The sequence below is a fragment of the Eublepharis macularius genome, chromosome 5 (assembly GCF_028583425.1).
Source record: "Eublepharis macularius isolate TG4126 chromosome 5, MPM_Emac_v1.0, whole genome shotgun sequence".
NCBI classification, from domain to species: Eukaryota; Metazoa; Chordata; class Lepidosauria; order Squamata; family Eublepharidae; genus Eublepharis; species Eublepharis macularius.
In genome coordinates this window covers 10,032,111-10,051,965 of record NC_072794.1, presented here as the reverse complement: position 1 = coordinate 10,051,965, position 19,855 = coordinate 10,032,111, and the positions used below count along the sequence as shown (strand labels likewise).

The 19,855-nt window shown below is 47.0% G+C and overlaps 1 protein-coding gene across 12 annotated transcripts in view; it reads left to right on the top strand.

The window, feature by feature from the left end:
- The window catches only part of TCF3 (transcription factor 3), a 99,796-nt gene that overhangs the window by 20,556 nt on the left and 59,385 nt on the right, over positions 1-19,855 (top strand). For all 12 annotated transcript variants that reach the window (XR_008597003.1, XM_054979145.1, XM_054979155.1 and 9 more), the window contains exon 4: positions 18,977-19,050. Coding sequence is in view for 11 of the 12 variants with exons in the window: in XM_054979145.1 (XP_054835120.1) it covers positions 18,977-19,050 (74 nt within the window). In the remaining variant the exon portion in view is untranslated. The remainder of the gene's footprint in view (positions 1-18,976; positions 19,051-19,855) is intronic.

The following is a 19,855-nucleotide window of genomic DNA, read 5'->3' as shown; positions in this document are numbered from 1 at the left end:
CGGGTTCATCAAGGATCATTGTTGAGGATAATTCAAGGGAACTTTCATATTCAGGCCTGGCATACTTCTGAATTACCATTGAGCTCCTTGTGAGATTTCTAGGAACATCTGTTGATAACAGGATATTGGATTACATGGATTTTGGTTTGTTCCCAAACGCTGTTATATTTTAGTGTTTTAATCTCACAGGGTGGGGAACAGTTCCTAGACCAGGCCGGAATGGTCTTGTCTCTTTACCTTAAAGTCCCTCCTGCCCTTCGCTTCTTGCCAAACCAAATGTGTAGCATGGAGGACGTGGCATGGCCTGTGTTTACATCGGGTGACTCTCAGGGTGGCCTCCCCCAGCACTTGATCTGTGTTCTCACCAGTTGATGCAAGGCAGAACATTTTCCAAAAGAGAAATTTTTCTGGAAAAATTTCAGGTGCTATATTTTTCCATGGAAATTTTTCCTTCGTGTGTATATACATATTGTCTGTTTATCCATTGTTGTTAGGGCTGTTGTGATGCAACTGCAAATTCATCACGTTAGGATGAGCTAAATGTGGGATATGCAGCATGGACAAACTCCGGTGCTTTTCCACAGTCCAGACTTATGCGTGGTGTATTTTGCTAATGTAATTTAAATATATCAATTGTTTATTTAAATTTGCATTGGAAAATCTTCCAGCTCAAATTCTCCTGGAAAACCGACATCAATGGTTCTCACAACATCAGATGTTCAGACCTGGGCCATTTCCCCACGTCTTTAAAATAGTGCAAAACTCACTGAACGCTGGCAGCTTTGTCACGTCATTTCTGACGCCACCCCGTCATGATGCCATTCTCATGGTGCCCTCATAACTGCCTGCATCCAGGTGACGTCGGAAATTGCACTATGAAGCCACCAGCATTTGATGAGTCTTGGGCTATTTTAAAGACATGTGAAAACGGCCCTGGTGTATATTTCGTGCTGTTTCACACCTTGTTGGGCTGTAACATTTATCGGAATGCAAGCTGAGAACCCATTTCTTCCCCCTTCCTTAAAAGAAGGGGGAGTCTTGAGCAAGTAGAGGTCTGGGGAGAATTTCAGTGCCATGAGACTGTGCCCTCTCTCTGGCTGTGGTCCATGGCTATCTTGTGTCATGATGGGGTGGGACTGGGATGCTCGGACACCTACTGGTTCATCTTGTGTCCCATTCACCAGTCACAAACAGATAACAGTTTTTTCCCCGAACTGCTTGTTGACCCATTTATGACTGTATGGTAGGTTGCTTCGCTGTACACCTTCCTAACTCTGCACTACAGCACAATAAGCTTTTCAGGTTTGTGTCTTGTCATTCCCTCTGATAAAGTCCTTCTCTGCCCCCTCCCCGGCTGCTCTGCTCCTTTGCTTGACAGGCAGTTGTGTAAACAAACACTGAAATCCCAACCAGACTTACCCAGACTAAATCCATAGATTTCAATGGGCTTAGACTGGAGTAACTCTGTTAGGATTTCACTATTAGATTAGTCCCAAATCATATAAAGACTGTGTGTTAAAATAGTCCTACCATTTGGTGTATGCCTAGGTAGACTTCAGCTATGCTAATAGTAGTCAGTCTGTTTGGATTGCTGGCATTTTTGTGCATGCTTAGTGTTTGAGGGAAAAAACCCGGTGCAAACCTGTTTAGCAGGTGTTTGAGCCGTTCAGACCTGCTGATTGGCTCATTGCTGATCATCACAGGCAAACGCAGAGCGTTTGACTGCATGTTCACTGCAAAATTCGTTGTGTCCCTAGATTTAGACAGGGGTCATACTGTGCTCCTGTCTGTCTATCTTATGCTGAAGTCTACTGAAGACTTGGATGTCCCTGCATTTTAGATTTGGGAGTGGGGGGGGGGGGCAGTTTTCCTTTTTGAAACAATAGAGGTGTGTGTGTGAGAGAGAGAGTTTTGGTTCCTCTCCTCCCAAATGCTTCCCCTCCCCAGGTTCCCAGACACTTACCATGAAGGGAGGGCAGGGCTGGATTTCCAGGGGATGATCACAGAAGAATTAAGCATACGCCCCTGGCTGTCTTCACCACTCCCCTCAAATCGCTCCTTTCTTTCCTACACATCAGAATCCCCAGACATGGTTTTCTGCCATGGAAGCATTCTTAATACACAGATATGGATCATGCTGGAAGATAGCTGTTGGGGGATTTAATTTTAATTCTGATAAGAACATTTCCAACTTGGAGTGTGTGTGTTTAACAAGTCTGTAGGACAAGCACTTGTGGGGTTCGCAGGATCCCCCCCACACACACACTTGAAGATGCCAGATTCTTTGAGTCGGTATTGCAGAGATGCCGAAGATTCCTCCTCTCTGCCAATAGCTTTTTAAAAAAAGAAATAAAAATTAAAGCACGGTGGTCCCCCTTTCCAAAAGCTTGCTAATGCCCTATTAACATTGTTACACAAAACAGCAGAGCTCCGTTTAATTAGGAAAAATAAGGACTAACCTCCACCATATGTTGCATTTCTACCGACATTTGCATTTGAAAGTCCGACCACATTTCACGCGCGGATCTGGGATTTTCGCCATATGAATGGCCTCCAAGTCTGTGTTGCTGTGGAATGGGAGGGGAGCTGTGTGCTTTCCTATCTATTTTGGCACCTCCCTTTTTCTTACTCAGTTTAGTGGATTCTTTTTTTTTTAAACAATTACTGAATGAGCTTAAATCAGTTTTTCAACTTTTTAATATCCATGACATGCTCTTGTCTCTGCTCACAACTTAGGCACATATGCTGTCAATTCACGGCCTACCATATTCCCTTGGCTCAGTGTGACTGGCGGTTTTATTTATAAAATTCCAATGCTAATTTTATATATAGTGTCTGTCTCAGTGTTTTTTTGTTCTCCCAAATTGCATGCAGCCCTGATGGGTAACTGTTTTTTTTTTAAAGGGTGAGATCTTTTTTTCAACTGGTCCAAAGGCTAAAATTATATTTGCCCACTGATTCTCTCCCACATGCCCAGAGCTCTTGAACACCACCACGCACAGTCAGTATATAGCCAGAGAGTCTCTGACAAAGCTCGGCTTTGGGCTATCTTTGCCTGCTTCTGCCGTTTCTGGTTTATGCAAAGGAGAAAGAAAGCAGCCATTGTTGATGGGCTCTGCCAAAGCATCTGTTTTGCTGTTCTGACCTAGAGGCTCCTATGTGAGTCAGGCTTCGTGCAAGTGCTTTGCAGAATGAAACCTTTGGTGCTCCGGCTTCACATCTACATCGGAATGCGATTCTGGGAATTCCCTCTCCAACTTGGAGCTGGCGAATGCTAGGCCCTGCAAGGCCTCGGGTGCTGGCTCCTCTACAACCTGTTCTTTAACTACTGGAAACGGCCTCCTTTTGTGGAGTGGCAGAATGAAATGGAGGTCCAGTGCACAGCTTCTTTATCCAGACTTGGAACGTAGCGTGTGCATTCTTGTGCCAAACTATTTGTGTGTGATGACAATCCCAGACCCAGTGAATAGAGTTCTCAAGTCAGGAAGCTGACGGAGAGCTAATTTTAACTTGAACGTTTCAGCCTCCTTGAGATGCACATTCTCCTGGCCTCCGTCCACTCCGTCCCGAGCTGGGGGTGCCCTTCCCTGGGGGCAGGCATGAATGGAATTGAACCCTATGGCTTGAGTGTTGATCATTCTGCGTGCCCTCTTGGATGCTTGAGGCACTGGCTGCAGCGGGAGTTCTGGTACGTTTCAAAGCTCCAGTGAGCTAATCTGGAAACCAGATGATATGGCTAAGGACCTTTCTAAATTTTGGAAGAACTGTCTTTCTGGATTAGACCAATAGTTTGTCTAACCCAGATTGCAGTTTTCAATACTGACCAGCCAGATATCGCAAGCAGAACATGAAGCCGTCCCCTTTCAGAAGAATACATAGCAGTTATATTCATTTTCCCTGACTGATAGTCATGTTACTAGACTGGTCCATCAAGCATGTGTCTTTAATCCTGTCTATGAAGCCATTTAAGTGAGTTTCTGTTGTGGCATCTCGTGATTGCGAGTCATATGAATTAAGCCTCGGGTAAAGAAATCCTTCCTTTTGTCAGGTGACCGAGAAGTCTGTGTTAATGGGAGGTAGGGGGGTCAGACACCACATGTGTTTAAGAGAGAACGCTGTGCAGGATGACAGTAGATTTTCGTAATCTAATGGAGCTGATGGGCAGTGGATTCAGTGCATGAAAAAAACCCTTCACATAGTACGCAGTTAGCTTGTGGAGCTCACTGGCACAAGCTGTAGAGATGGCCACTAGATCAGATGGAAAATGCAATTGGAGACATTATTTTATTTTTTATCAAATGTATACCTCACCCTCCCTGCAAACAGGCTCAGGGCAGATAACAACATATATTACACAGGTAAAGGTAATCCCCTGTGCAAGCACCGAGTCATTACTGACTCATGGGGGGATGTCGCATCACAATGTTTTCTTTGCATACTTTTGTTATGGGGCGGTTTGCCATTGCCACTCTGAGCCCTGTGGCACAGAGTGGTAAGCTGCAGTACTGCAGCCCAAGCTCTGCTCATGACTTGAGTTCGATCCCAGCAGAAGCCGGGTTCAGGTAGCCGGCTCAAGGTTGACTTAGCCTTCCATCCTTCCGAAGTCGGTAAAATGAGTACCCAGTTTCCCAGGGGTAAAGTGTAGATGACTGGGGAAGGCAATGGCAAACCACCCCGTAACAAAAACTCTGCCAAGAAAACGTCATGATGCAACGTCCCCCCATGGGTCAGTAATGGCTCGGTGCTTTTACCTTTATATTATGCAATTAAAACTATGTACATATCTAAAAAACCATAAAAACAATACAAACAAACTGGCACCATGATCAATTCAGGCTTTAATAAATATTTTTAAAAAACCATATACATAGCTGCGGCACAGCCCAGGGCGGCCGCCAGCAGAGCAGGGGATGTGGCAGACAGGACGGGGACAATTTGCGGGCTCTCAGCCAAAGGCCCGGCGGAACATCTCCATTTTGCAAGCCCTGCGGAACTGTAACAGATCCCACAGGGCCTGTATCGCAATTGAGAGTGTGTTCCACCAGGCCGATGCCAGGGCTGAAAAGGTCTGCCCGTTACTGAAGGAGGGCAACTGAAAAGGAGGCCTTGATGTGGCCCGGTTTGTGGGTTTTCTGTGGGTATCTGATTGGCTTCCGGGAGAAATAAGGTGCAGAACTAGATCGACCTTTTTGGTGTGATTGAGCAGGGCTCTCCTTATGCTCTAGAATGTGGATTATTTTGATGCTCCGAGCATGCAGGGCCTTGTTTGCATGCTGGGTTTAAAGTGGCCAAGTTTCCTTCCAGTTTCTCAGGCCCGTCTGGTACAAGCATCTCTCATGCAGGCGAGCATTCTTGGTTTCCTCTTTGCCTACAAGCGAAAATACAGCCCTGGTTTATTTTTAAATGCGTTTGCATATGTCTTGAGGTTCCGGTTGCATGCCTCCTAGTTTCAAGACCCTTTGCCACTCCTCAGAACTTAAAGATATTGGAAGTCGAGGCTTTCTCTAAACCAGGCTGCACTGCTTTAGCCGAAGAAACTGCTTGCTCATGTTTGGCTGCTCTTCAGCGCCACCACTAGAGATGGCCAGAGGATAGTACTGCAGCTGTCAGTTTACCAAAGAGCAAGAAAAGCAAGCAGTCCTTTCCTTATTTCTTTGCTGGCTTTCCGAATTTGTTCATTTCTTTTATATAACTGATGGAAAGAATAGGAAGAGAAAAACTCTGAAGCTTCAACCTGAGCAGGGAAGGATCCACAGCAAAAGTCCAGCATTATTTCTTTTAATTAAATGATGTGGGGGGAGCGTTTTAAGAAATTGGTAGGCTATTCAAGGTATTGGAATTACCTGGCAACAGCTGAAGCAGCTGTCTTCTGCAGCCTGGTTTCCCTGAGGTTAGTGTGACAGGATTTGCCCCATCAACAAGCTGCACAAAAAAGAATATGGAAGTGGTGCGCCCGAGATGTAAGCATCTCCTGTGGCAGGACGTTGCCCCAAGGTGCTCGCTTGAACACTCACCAGCTGACACATGGTAACAGTGAAGAAGAATTGCATGCCTGGAGCTTTTGTGATAGATCAAGGTGGGTAGCTGTCTTTGTCTGTAGCAGTAGAAAAGAGTGAGAGTCCAGTAGCACCTATAAGATTAAGAAAATTTGTGGTAGGGTAGGAGCTTTCGTGAGGGACGGCGAAGAAGGTTTTGTGAAGAAGTGAGCTGCGACTCACGAAAGCTCGTACTCTACCACAAATTTTGTTAGTCTTATAGGTGCTACTGGACTCTTGCTCTTTTCTTGAGCTTTTGTGGGAGCCCAGAAATCCCAAATTCGAACCTCCCCTCAGTGGTGAATTTGCTAGCTAGCCAAAACTGGAAGCCGCGTTCTCTCATTCACTGTTTCAGGAGGCTTTTAACCATCATGAAATGTACCATGGAATTTTTGCCACCTGGTTGTTTTACTATTGGTTGTATTCTTGTGGGACCCCCTCAATTGTGGTGATATGGGTTTTTTTTTTAGTTTTTAATGTATAATCTGTATTCCGTTTTCAATGTTGTAAACAGCTTTGGACCTCGTTTCGAGGGAGAGATGGTCTAACAATCTGAAAAATAAATAAAAACGCCCTACTGAAAACTGCTCAGAATCCTTCCACAATTGTCCTGTGCCCTGGCAGCATATGGAGTTTTGATTGTGAATGCATCCTTTTTCCAAACGTGGCTCTGTGTGTGTGGCTAAGCATGACTAGATTTAAAATGATTGGGGGGATAGAGAAGGAAACACTGTTGTGGCAACAGGAGTTTAGACAAATAGCTGAAAACAAAGGGCTTGGGGGCAGAGGGAGGGCAGTTTCCGTCCATTTTAAAAAGGGGCAGGTGGTAGGGAAGGGAGCGCTTTTTTGTTTAAAGAGAAATGAGATGGGGGGGCTGCCTTGTTTTGCATGCACACACACACACAGCCCTTTCTTGCGCGGAACAATTTGGTTTGTTTTCCTGCATCGTGATTCACCGTCTGGCTTCCGAGGATTGATCATCAGAAAGAAGCTTTGGATTTTCAGCTCAAGCACCTTGCATGGTTCGCCAGTAAAAAGAGAGACGCGTGTTCAGTGGGAGACGTGAAGCTTCCCTTAGACCATCGGTCTGCCTCGCTCTTGTAGCCTGCAGTAGCTCTCCAGGGTCTCCCAAATGGAAAGCTCCGTCCCCAATATTGTGAACAAGAAATACTGTGGGTTGAGTCTGGACTGCGTGCAGGCCCATTTTTCTCCTGTGCTTTCTCCGTAGAAGGCAAGGTGGCATCTGTGCACCGCTCCCCTTTATTTTATCCTCTCAACAGCCCTGCAAGGGAGGCAAGGGCTGCGCCTATGGGAGCTAAGCTGGCCTGCTCAGAATTAAGTCTCAAATGATGCAGTGGGGCTTACTGCCAGGAAACTGTTCTTGGGCTTGCAGCCTCATTGACCCCGGGCCTCACAAAGACAATGTCCTAACCACTACCCCACGCCGCTTTTGACCTAAGCAAATCTTGTGCATTTGAGCAAGCTCTGCAGCAGGGGGGCTGCAACAGTTCCTGCAGTGGACAGAACACCCTACCCTCTCTCGCTTCCAGTGCACAGCTCAAGGCTCTTGTTTTCATTGCTTTTTTGCAACAGATGTAATTGTGTCGGGTTAACACTCTCCCCCCTCCCTTTGCACTTTTCCTTTTGGAGCCTTGCTTGCTTGTTGGGGGGGTGGGGGGGTTCATCGTCTTGTTTTTGCAGCTGCAGGGAAGTGTTTGAGGCACTAGGCTTTTTATTTTCTTCCCCTCCGGGTTTCTGGTCACCCCTTCCCAGAGGAACAGTTGCATAGATGTGTTTACCTTCTTTTCCCTTACATCGGTATTGCCCCTTCTCCGTCTTCCTCCTCCACCTCTGCTTCTCCTACTCTCAGATTTTCTACAGTTCTCACGTCCTTTTGGTGCATTGGATCCCCTGAAGTCAGAAATTGACCCCTCCCCCCCCAATTTTATTAGTTTTTTTCCAGCCATCACCCCTTCCAGCCATCACCCCTCCATGGCTGGAAAATCCAGACTCCTCCTCCCAGGAGACTTTAAGCACAAGGGAAAATATTGTGCATGCGGTTCTGAAGTTCTGAGTAACTTCTTTGGTCCTCCAGGGCGGAAAGTTTTTGCCAGAGTGGCCTTTCCTGTAGGAGCATCTTCCTTTTGTTCAGGGCAGAGTGTTCTGGGAAAACCCGCTCCTTTGCTTCTTGGCATGGGGGCGAACTAGACCGGCTTTGCAAGGATTTTAATTAGGGGTGTGCTGTTCCACCCTTCTTTGATTTTCCTGATTTCTGTATGTTGCTGTTGCAAAACCTTTCACTGGTTTTTGCTGCTGACCCCGTCCCCCAGTTTTGTTTCTCTCTTTCGATTCTATTTGTCCGTCCATTGAGGCATAAATCTGTAAGACTCGCATGTTCCAATTGCACAGGGGAGAAGCAAAAGCGAAGTGGGGATTTTTCAGGTCAAAATCACCTCTAGTTTGAATTGGCAGGAGACAGTAGCCAATGGAGGTCTTCTGCAATGGAGCTGCTGAATAACATTGGCCGGCTGGTTGGGTTATGTTCCTTAAAATGGGTATGTCTACCCTTGTGAGAAAAAGGTTGAAAAGAAGTCCCCATCCATTTCTGAGGATCCATGCAACTGGCAGGAGTCGTGGGCTATGTATAAGATCCATGCACAGGTGCACACCCTTTCCGACTGTAGCTGCGAGTTAGGTGCACGGGATGCAGGATCGAAGGGGACGGGAAGCTTTGGACATCCTCTGACTTCAATAACAATTGTCCCCTGCTTCCCCCCAAAAGTCCTTTAACCTGGGTGTTAAGGTCTGTGAAGGGGGGGGTAAGGGGTTAGCCTTGGAGGACAGAGTTCTAGGGACCCAGAAGTACCCAGTGATACTGTCTCTTACTTTCCCTATATGAGTGAATGGCAGCCCCCCCCCTCCTCCCAATTGTCCTTGGTGATGGATAGCCATCCTACTATGGGTACTATGTTTCCTCCGTTCTGTAACTTGTTCTGCACGCAGCCCTGAGCAGTCAGCCTATATCATTCATCCACAGCAATTAGACAGCGGGAGCATCCTAATATATTGTGCATCACGGCTGGGTTTTATTTTATTGACTTTATTTATACCCCACTTTTCGCCCCAGTGGGGGTACAAAGCGCTTTACATCATTCTCCTTGCCTCCATTTTTCCTCACAACCACCCTGTGAGGTGGGTTTGGCTGAATGTGTATGAATGGCCCAAGGCCACCCAGCGAGCTTCCATGGCGTTCTGTTTTGTACATCTCGGCTGGCTTCTGTTGTGTGCGCTTTGAAATGCTTGCACCATTCACTCGACTGGGTTTGTCGAGTAGCATTTTCAAAATGAAATCCAACTAGTGGGCGGAGCAAGGGGCAGGTCTGGGGTGGTGGGTAACCAGTGGGAGGGGCCTAATGGGTAGGGGGCAGGGCCACCCCCCCTCAAGGAATTCAGACCTCCAGGTTCAAAAGGTCTGATTTATTCAGCGAAATGTGTTGAATCAAAGCCTGAAAAACACTAAAAGGAAAATATATCCAGCTTTGTTTCTGTTGGTGGGTAGAATAGATTCACACACCCCCGCCTCACTCGGTTGCCATTTCCCCCCTAAATTTCACCCCAGTCCTCTTCCCCCTCCCCTGGGAATCTTCTTTAAGTAATTGTGCTTTTTAGATTGAGCAAGAGCCCTGCACATAATTCTTGAACTAGAACGCCCTGCACAAAGCAACGCCGTATCTGTAGTATGGAAGAATTAACGACTGCCAAATTGTTAGCATCAGCTTTCCCCGCCCCCCTTTTTAAAGTCAACATTTCTATCTCAGCATGCATTGGAGAAGTGGTAGAAATGAAGCTGGGGGGGGGTGCTGTCCCCCCCCCCAGTCCTGCACCGCCAACCAATCCTCCCCAGGCGATGGTTCTCCCAAAGGACTCCGTCTGAAATTTCTCCAGCCTCAGCAATTCCCAGATGTCGTAAACTTAAGGAGCAGAGAGAATGTTTTGCTTTAACACCTGCTTTCTCGGAGAACTAAAGCTTATCTGGTCTTTACTGCTTGGGCCTCTCAGGCCAGACTGTTCTTCCATGCAGCCCCCAAGAAAACAGGCTAGCTTTCTATGTGCAGGGCGGGAAATTCCAGGTGGACATTTGGTGATGTGGTATCCAACCTGCAGCCTTCGAGGAGCAAAGGCTGGCCACCTTAATAAGGGTTCCGCTTTGGTTTACAGTCTACTTTGAATTGGAATACAGATCTTCCAGAAAGGTGTGCCTTGGGTTGCCAGCTTCCAGGTGGTGGCTGGAGATCTCCTGGAGTTACAACTGATCTCCAGGCCATACAGATCTGTTCCCCTTGAGAAAATGGCTACTTTGGAATATGGATTGTATGGCATTATACCCTGCTGATGTCCCTTGCCTCCCCAAACCCTGCCCTCTTCATGCTCTACTCCCAAAATCTCCAGGAATTTCCCAGCCTAGAGCTGGCAACCCTAAAACTGTAACCATTCTCTCTCTGCTCCCACCTATTTTTCTACCTGCTTTTTATTTCCTACCTCCCTTGCTCATCCATATGTGTCAATTGGCTTGTGGGGAGGTGACAGAGCTGTCCAAAAGGTTTTGTCCATAAAATGCATCAGTTGTCTTTGCTGCCTCTTAGATGGACTATAAAATCATTACTAGTGTAGAAAACAAGGTTGCTGTTTATCGAGTGGTCTTCTGTGCAGGGACTGCACAGAAGACATGATGAAAAACTAAATTTGTTTTTGAAATAAGGTCTGTGTTTTCGCTCGTCTTCTTCCCCCAACTTCTTGGGGGAAAGTAGTGTTTACAAAATGGTGGTTGGTGTCATTTCCTAGCAGCATCTTCCAAGTCTACATTTTCTTCCAAAAAATAATGAGGGGGGGCACTGTTAGGGGCAAATGCGTCCTTATTCTCCCCCCATCAGACCTCTTTTCTCAGATGTTTTAAAAATTATTTTTAGGCTGCCAAACTGGCCACCTGGATGGCGTAGGGGAGGCTTCGTAAAGGAGAACGGGAATCTCGCTGACCACCTAAGCACCCCTGCTGACCCTCCCTTCCAAAAGCGACTCTGCCCCCAACGTTCTCGACTCTGCCCCCAACATTCTCGTAACTTCCCCAGATGTGGATTGGAGAGCACACTTGTTTTCCAGTTGGCTCCCCAACTGCAGCCGCATGCACGCTTAGGTGTAATCCGCATTTGAATCTACGAGTACTTCCTGTGGAGTTAACTGCCCAGGATTGGGGGGGGCGGGTTCCTATATTCTTTTGCAAAAGAAAACTCCACTGTTTGGAACAGAGACCTGGTGAGGGGCATTGTTACAGCAAAGAGGTTACTGTCCTCCTACAGCAACCTCTTTGCTAGGAGAAGGAGACAAAATAACTTTGCCAAGCTAATTACCAGTCGACTAATTTTATTGATTTTCAAATCTTGCTAGGCTGAGTTTCCTTCTCCAAGGCTGATGCGCAGCCCGATTAGGCACCAAAGCTTCTTAATAATGGCGTGTTTTTCATTGCTGCCTTCTGTCACTACCGTTTCTGTTCAAATTGCTGTGCCACCAGATTGGTCCAGCCTCTCCGCCCCCACATTCCTTGACCGCCTCCTTCTTGTTTAAATCGGAGCTCCGTCCTGTCCGTTGTTGCCTCCTCTGAGAGTGCGCGCATGCACACATCTCTCTCTCTCTCTCTCTCTCTCTCTCTCGCTCTCTCTCTCTTGTCCTCACCTGCCTGTAAGTGCAGAAAGAAGCCCTGCCAAAGATTATTTCCACACTGGCGCGTAAAAATGATGAAATCCAAAAGCACTAAATCACACAATGAAAGGTGTATTTATTTATTACTGGATTTATTATACACTCTCCTCGCAAATGGGCTCAGAGCAGATAACAACAATAAAATTAGCATTAAAAGCATAAAAACAGGTTACACAATAAAATTTGGCAGTCATCGATGTTGCTCAACCCTGGCTCAAAAAACATCCCCTGAGATGAGATGAAGGAGCAATCCGAGAGCCTGGTGACGCATCTTGACCCCAGACGGATGCGGGAGCCAGTTGCTCCTCTGGGCACCTACCTGGTGGAGACATACGCTGAACAAAATCCATGAACGTAATGAACTAAAGCTGGATAGGCTGGCTGGGTATAAGCCACAGAAACACAAATGAATCCACCTTGAGAAGCAAAACTTAGTAAGGAGAAAGACCGGCTATTCTGTAATGTTAAGCAAAATGCTGGGGACAGTCTTCAGAGTCAGCAAGGCCTGAGCATGGTGAAGACCACATCTGTGTGATCACGTTTGGCCAGCTGCCTCAAGTGGCAGAGACCAGTTTGCTCACTGTGCCCCTGGTTAGCGCAAGACGAAGGCACTGCAGGCTGGCTACGGAGGGTCCCCCCGGTCAGTTCCCACTGTGCCTTGAGCACAGGGCTGGGTGATTGAAATGTTGGCAGCCTCAGCAGTCCAAATCAGAGAGATCTTCTATACATTTATTTTCTTCATTTATACTCCACCTTTCTTCCAGATGGGGATCCAACAGGACTTACATAGAATCACAGGGTTGGAAGGGACCTCCAGGGTCATCTAGTCCAACCCCCTGCACAATGCAGGAAATTCACAAACCCCCCCCCCCAATACATAATTCTCTCCCATTTTATCCTCACAACAATCTTACGAGGTAGGTTTGGCTGAGAGGGTATGACTGGCTCGCAGTTTCCATGGCAGAGTAGGGATTCGAACCTAGGTCTCTCAGATCCAAATCCCATTTGTGAAAGGGGGGAGAGTAAACGGTGCCTCTGATTCGCTTAGGTTTGGCTGGTCTTGTTCAGCCACATTTGGAAGCTCAGCAGCGTTTTCAGCAACCATGTTCTTGCAACCATGAGGGCTAGCAACTTGCCCTTCAGAAAAAAGTTGATCCTGGTGGCTGGATCCTGCTCCCTAAAGTATTTCTTCTGTGCTTCCCTGACTGGTGGCATTCAGTCTGACCCTGACCTTCCCTCCTTGTTTTGTATGTGAAATGAGATGTTTTATAATATGCATGAAATCAATAGGAGAAGCGTTGTTTTTGGTTCCTGGCTGCACGTTGCTTCTGTACACCCATACACACCTTAATGCTGAATGCAGGTACATTTATCTGGATCTGATTTGCTGGGAGCATCCATCTGAATTCAGTTCCCTTTTGTTTCTGTTCATCAGAGTGCTCGGGCATGGAATTTCTTAAATGATGGGAGGGAGGGGGAAAAAACCAAGCCCCCTGCTCTCTCTGTCTGACAGCTACATTTTCAACTATTAGTACATTTTAATTAGAACATGAGCATGGAATGCTTTATGAATATTCATGATCGGGGTTATTAAAATGCATAATTAATCTGTGGGGTTTCTATTCCTTCTCTCTCTCTCCCCCAGCCCAAATTTTAATAACTATATTAATGGAACGGGAATTGGCAAGACCAGGGTGAAAGAAGGATGATGCTCAGAAGTTTGACAAAGAAAAAAATGTATTTTGTTGCCACACGTTTGTGCTTTGTGTTGTGTGATTGTGTGAGCGTCCAGGTTTGCATGCAGATATTGTTAGCTGGTCCTGTTGAATTGGTGGAAGGCATTTTTTTGCTGCCTTCCCTCTGCAGCTCCTGTGCCCTCTCTCAAGCTGCTGTTGAAGTTGGGCATTCAGCACAGCAGCAAGATGGGGGGAATCAGGCAACGCTCCCCAACTTTTGTGAACATGGAGGCAGCTCCATGAACAGAAGTTCACATGGGGGAGATTTCTTCCCTACTTGCTGAAGCTTCTCTCTCCCCCTCTTTCAGTTTCAGGAAGGGCACAGTGAGTAGCAGAGGGGAAACAGCAAAAATTCCCTCTGCCACCTTGGTGAGTTTGTGGAAGGCTGTGGTCTGAGCCTTTGTGTGGTTGAAAAGGTGCCATTTACATGCCATCTTTGTGGGCAGGAACCAGAGCCCAAAGTTGGGGTGGGTCCACAGGCGCCACAGCCTGTAGGAAGAGCAGACTAGGGGAGATGCAAGCAAAGCTAAAGACCGGGAAACATTTGTGGGCCAGACAGTGGGGGACTGCCCAGGGGGTGGAGCCATGCTGGGCCCTGCCCCCTTTCTCCCTTCCCTTGATAGCTTGCAGAGCCTTGCCACAGCATCAAAGAGAAGCGCTCAGGCTTTCAGCCCAGTGTGAGGGACAGCCAAACTATTTCTCACAGGGTCTGCCCCTTGAGTCTTTCCACTGGTGAGAACGTTCATGAAGTTGGGAGGAGGAAGGCCCAAGTTCAAATCCTCCCCTTTGGCCCTGGGTGACCTTGAGCTAGTCTCTTCCTTTCAGCCAAATCAACCTACAAGGTTATTTCAGTGATCAAATGGAGGAGGGGAGAACCACGCTGGTTGCCCTGAGCTCCTTGAAGGAAAAGATTTTAAAATGTCATCAATAGATCTTTCGGTGGGAGCGATTTGAGTGGCTGGCGCTGGTCATATATTTGAAAGCACAGCCGACAAAGGGGAAGAGGATCTTGCCCTGGAGGTCAGTTGCTGGATAAGGTTGGAAAGGTTTTTTGGAAAAATGAAATCCATGTGCCATCATGCTCCATCCCTCACTCTGACAACAACTGATCTAAATTCTTTTTCTTTCTCGTTCGTTCATTCGTTCGTTTCATGTAACATGAGCCTCCTTGCCCATCCTGCAGAGGTACACCCTGCAGAGGTAAAGGCATGTATCGATATTTTAATAAACATGACCCCCCCCCCCCCGGTACCTGCCTATCCCTCCCAAGTATTTCAACCATTGAAACTGTTCTGCAAAGCATCACAATGCAAAAGGGGGTCAGAGATTCTCAGGCTGCCGATGCTGTTGTTTATATATGCTCAGGGCTTTTTTTCTGGGAAAAGAGGTGGTAGAACTCAGTGGGTTGCCCTCGGAGAAAATGGTCACATGGCCGGTGGCCCCGCCCCCTGATCTCCAGACAGAGGGGAGTTTAGATTGCCCTACGCGCCGCCAAGCGGCGCGGAGGGCAATCTAAACTCCCCTCTGTCTGGAGATCAGGGGGCGGGGCCACCGGCCATGTGACCATTTTCAAGAGGTTCCGGAACTCCGCTCCCCCGCATTCCCGCTGAAAAAAAGCCCTGTATATGCTAATATTGAAATAGGATAGCATATGTATGTTCTTTTTTTAAAGAAAAATTAAAAACTCTTCCCCTTTCAGGTTTTTGTAAGGTGCAGGGTTCTTTCAGAATGCCATTTTAATATTTAAAAACTGCATCCATCATCTTGAATTACCTGCGTTACTGCTTTTAAGGCTGGCAAGACATCTGGATTGCAAAAGGCTGTACCACGCTCGAACATGTGTGGATCGGCACGGGCTTCCTTCCTCCCCATCTCTTTTCCTGTTCTGCATGTATGTTCTGCTCTGGGTTCAATGGCCAGCACAGCCAATGAAAAGATCTTGGTTTGCAGGTTTCAGGAAAGACCCTTCTCTGCATTAAAGCCCTGGAGAGTTGCTGCCTGCCAGAGGGACAAAAGTTCTGATTCTGCACAAGGCAGGTTCATATATATAGGAAGCCGCTCTTCTACTGAATCGGCTGGTTGGTCCACCAGAGTCAGTCTTGTCTACTCAGAATGGCAGTGGCTCTCCAGCGTCTCAGGTAGAGGTCTTTCTCATCACCTCTTAACCGATCCTTTTAACTGGAGCTACCAGGGATTGAACCTGGGGACTTCTTGCAAGGCAGAGGCTCTGTCACTGAGCCATGACCCATGCCCAAGCAGGTCTACACCAGAGATTAGTGGGTTTGTTGAGGACCAAAGTCCAGAGCTCTGTGGGGGAGCGTATGCCGAAGGGCCCCAGGATCTGAGCTTAGCAGGGTTGGAAAAGACCAGTGTTGGGGACGGACCATTACTTAGTGGTAGAACTGATGCCTTGCATGTAGAAGGTCCCCAGTTCACATCCCTCTGTTGCCTTCCTCACTGCCTGGATTCAGCTTGTAAACTCCTTGGGGCAGGTGCCTGTTCTACTTGCAGAAAGCTGCTATGCTCCTGTGTATGCACTATGCATTGGCCAATGATGATGATTTCACAGGTGATGATTTCTAAACCTCCAAGCTTTCCTGCTTTTTGATGTTTGGGTCAAAGGATTTAGGTTCCTTCCTTCCTCCTTCCCTTGTGCCCAGTTTCCTTTCCTTCCTTCCTTGTTTCCAGCTTTTCCTTCCTCCCTTCCTTCACACAAGAGATGGAACTAGAGTGTATTTAGACAGGGAGGGTAGAGGGAAAGCACACATCAGCGAAGCAAAAGTTATTGTCAGAGGAGGTAAGAATTGTAGCCTTCCCTCTCCACCCCCCTCCCCATGTAGTATCCAGAGTTGCAATGCAAGCCGATTCTGCCGCTACCCCAATTCCGCACAGTAATCACATTGGAAATTTTTGATTAGAAAACAAAATCTAAATGAGAGTTATGAATATTCATTAGGTGTGGAGATTAATATGCATAATTATGCAAATTAGACAGCAATTAAACACCAATTCTCCGGGGAAATGATTAACACAAAAGGCCCCCGAAATAGAAGGCTAGAATTTGAAAGAAGTTTCTGGTTAAATGAACAGTAAGGGGAGCGGAGGAGAGAGCTGAGGACGGTACGTTTCCCATAATAATCAGATCTCAAAAAGGCCCTCGCTCACGTGAGGCACGAGGGCCAAGCTATGTGTTTCTGCCTCCCATTTTGTGTTTTCTGGTTGATAACGTGGATTGGAACACGAGGCTTCCTAGTGCTGGGCGAGTGTGGCGGTCTGCTTCTATGTGCCCTCTTGCCCGAGTACGGGCTTCAGGGATTGCACAGCAAGATCGTGTTGAACCCGGGGCAAGTTTCACAAACAGTGCCCCCCAGTGGCTGGGCCACTCCTGTTGTGACATCAGGCTGAGGTCGTGTCTTGTTCGCCTGTGTTGACATCCAGGTGCGTTGGCTTTGCCGTGGCACCGCCAGCTGTGGCTCCCTTCCCGGCTGCGCCTGAAGCAGCTGCCCTGTTCACCGTACCCTAATCATGCTGCCGAGTTATGAAATGTTCCCTTTGCAAAGAAAAGGCTGGTCTGGATATGGGGGGAAGCATTCTACCTCTAGGTCCCTACCCTCTTTAAGAAAAGACTTCCCTCCCCTCGAGGTGGGCCTACACTCAGAGATATTCTGCCTTCAGCACGAGAAATTTTTGGAACCCCAAAGTGGCAACCCATTACAGGTCTGGTTTCACTTGAAATAACCTTGCAGGGTCTTGCTCAAATAGTTCCCCACTGCTGGGCACTGGGGTAGTCTTTGCTGTGTGTCCCAGGGCAGCTGCTGTGGAACGCTTGGGCTTTGTTTACAAATAACATGCAGAAATTTCTTAGTTCTGCATTCTGGACCCCTGGGGGATCCTTGGACAATTCTTGGCGGTTCCTCACCAAGAAAGAATTGGTAATGGTGGAAAACAGGCCTCCACCCAATGCATATCAGCAGGAGGGTATTGTGGGACGCATAGGTGGTTAACATGAGCCAGTACTGGGTGAACCATGTGTGTGCCCAAAACTAGATCCCCAGAAGTCTCTGCAATGTTCAGAGGTTCCACAGTGGGCTTTAAATCTGGGTCTCCAGATGCAAGAGAACGAGGCATGCTCTCATTGCGCCAGCTGGCACAAACCATTTTTTGGCCTCTGGTAAACTTCTTTTTCTTTTAGTCCTTTGCAGTGCCTTGTTAAACCTCCGCCAGTGCAGTTTGCTAATTTTATCTCTTTCTTGGGGTTCAGTCCTTCCCCTAGGAGGAAAATCTCAAATTGAGGATGGTTCTTGGTCATGCAGGGCAACGTGAAAGTGCCGTAAGGTTTCATACATGACAGCTGCTGAGCTGCATTTTCAGCTATTGGTAACCCATTGTGCATGGGGGTCAATCTTTGTTTTTTTGGTGAAGGCATTCTAGAAAATGATCCTCTTGGCTTCTGAAGTCAGAGAGTGGGGGAAGAAGACTCTTGTAGAATCAAAGGAACCTAGAGAACAGTCCTGGACCCAACTCCGTGTTTTCCTCTGTGAAGTGTCAGAGGGAAGGATGAGGTGGTAGAGTCCCAAGGAGATGGAATGAATGGACTATGCCACATCAAATTGCAAGCTATGTTGCGGAGGGGGGTCTCATTTTTGAATATTTTTAAAAACCTCCCTGCAAGCAGAAAACCACCTCAGCAGGTGTAAAATGATAAATATGACTTACTTAGTAATATTATAAATATGTGTGTTATTTGTTGAAATGCTTTTTATCCTATTAAACGAAGTACCCTCAAGGCAGCTTAATACCATAAAACAGAGCATTAAAGACAATCTAAATGTATCTATTTTAACTTGAACCTTTCTCTCTGCTGTGTCAGATTTTTACATATAAATATGGGGGGTTCACAAAGGTGCCCCCCTGCCTGCTGCATGGTCTATACAATCCATTCTGTCAACTCAGGGTTTTATTGCCTCGTTTTGCTTGGGGGGCAGACGCGATGACTGCTTTCTGGGTGCTACATAACGGAATAGAAACCCCTTTTCCTTTTCAAAATGCTTGCCAACGGTGGTGGGGCAGAAAGGCTGACTGCAGACAAATAGCCTGTGCAGAAGAAGGAAAAGATGACCTCTCTGAGCTGCTAGGTTTCTACTTCCGGGGCCTTTTTCTGCTTGCAGAGGAGAATTTAAGCATAAAGCTACTTGCCTCTAGCCTGATGTAACGTGTTCCAAGAATTTGGACTTTCAAAGGTTGTTAGGCATGCAATCTAGTGTGATCATAGGAAATTTGAATGACGTCCTACAGGAAAGGGTGGTCTTGGTTTTGAGTCCCCCCCCTCCATTCATCTAAATATTTTTGTGTTTTCAGAAGGAAGGGATGACTTCGAGGGCTTTGCCTTTGAAGATTTCTGCTGATGAAAGTAACCGTGTGTGTTTTTTCCTGGTCTTGTTTTTTTGGCAGGTTTAGAAGAGAGGCCGGCCTCGGGTTCCTGGGGGACAGGAGATCAAAACAGCTCCACGTTTGACCAAGTCCGGGTAAGGACCAGATGCGAAACCAGCAACAGGGTGAAATGTGCCCCCTTTCTCATCGTGCCTTGATTTTTTTCTTGTTTTAGAGGTGGGGAAAACCCTGGAAATTTATTCCAGTACAAGGCTGAATAATTATGCAATTTCCTAGATTCTTCCCCTGTGTCCTGTTTCCTGCAGAGGGAGGTAAAGAAAGGGGTAGTCATTCCCTATTGCTGTTTTTACCCCTAGCATCAGTTACCTAAGGGTACAATGCTCCTGTCCATAGAGGTTCCGTTTATTTGTCTAGCTAAGGATGGCCAACAGCCTTCTGTACCCTTGAATTTGCTGAACGCATCTTTAAAGCTATCTACATTTTAAAAGTAGTGGCATGTGCTTACCTCTGAACCGTTCTTGTGTTCCTCTCTCTGAAAATTGGAACTCTGGGGCATCCAGTGAAATCAATGGGCAGACAAAAGGAAGATGTGTGGAACTCACTGCCACGTGATGTGGCGATCATTGCTAGATTAGATGATTTGAAAGTAGGGTGGGAAAGATTAATGGAGAAGGACAGGTGAATCAGTGGCTGATAGCCGTGGTGGCTTAATGGAACCTCCAGGTGCAGGTGCAGTTCACCTGTCTCTGCCATTGGCTGGGAGGCAACAATTGACGAATGTGTTTGGCCTCTGGCTTAGCATGAGGGCCTTTTGGCAGGCTACTGTTGAAGTGGGGTGAGGAACTAGATGGATCCTCTGCCTGATTCTGCAGAATTCCTGGGAGCCCAGCAAGTTAAATCTTTTCTTGGACTCTGCTGCTGAAAAAGAAGCCCCCCCCC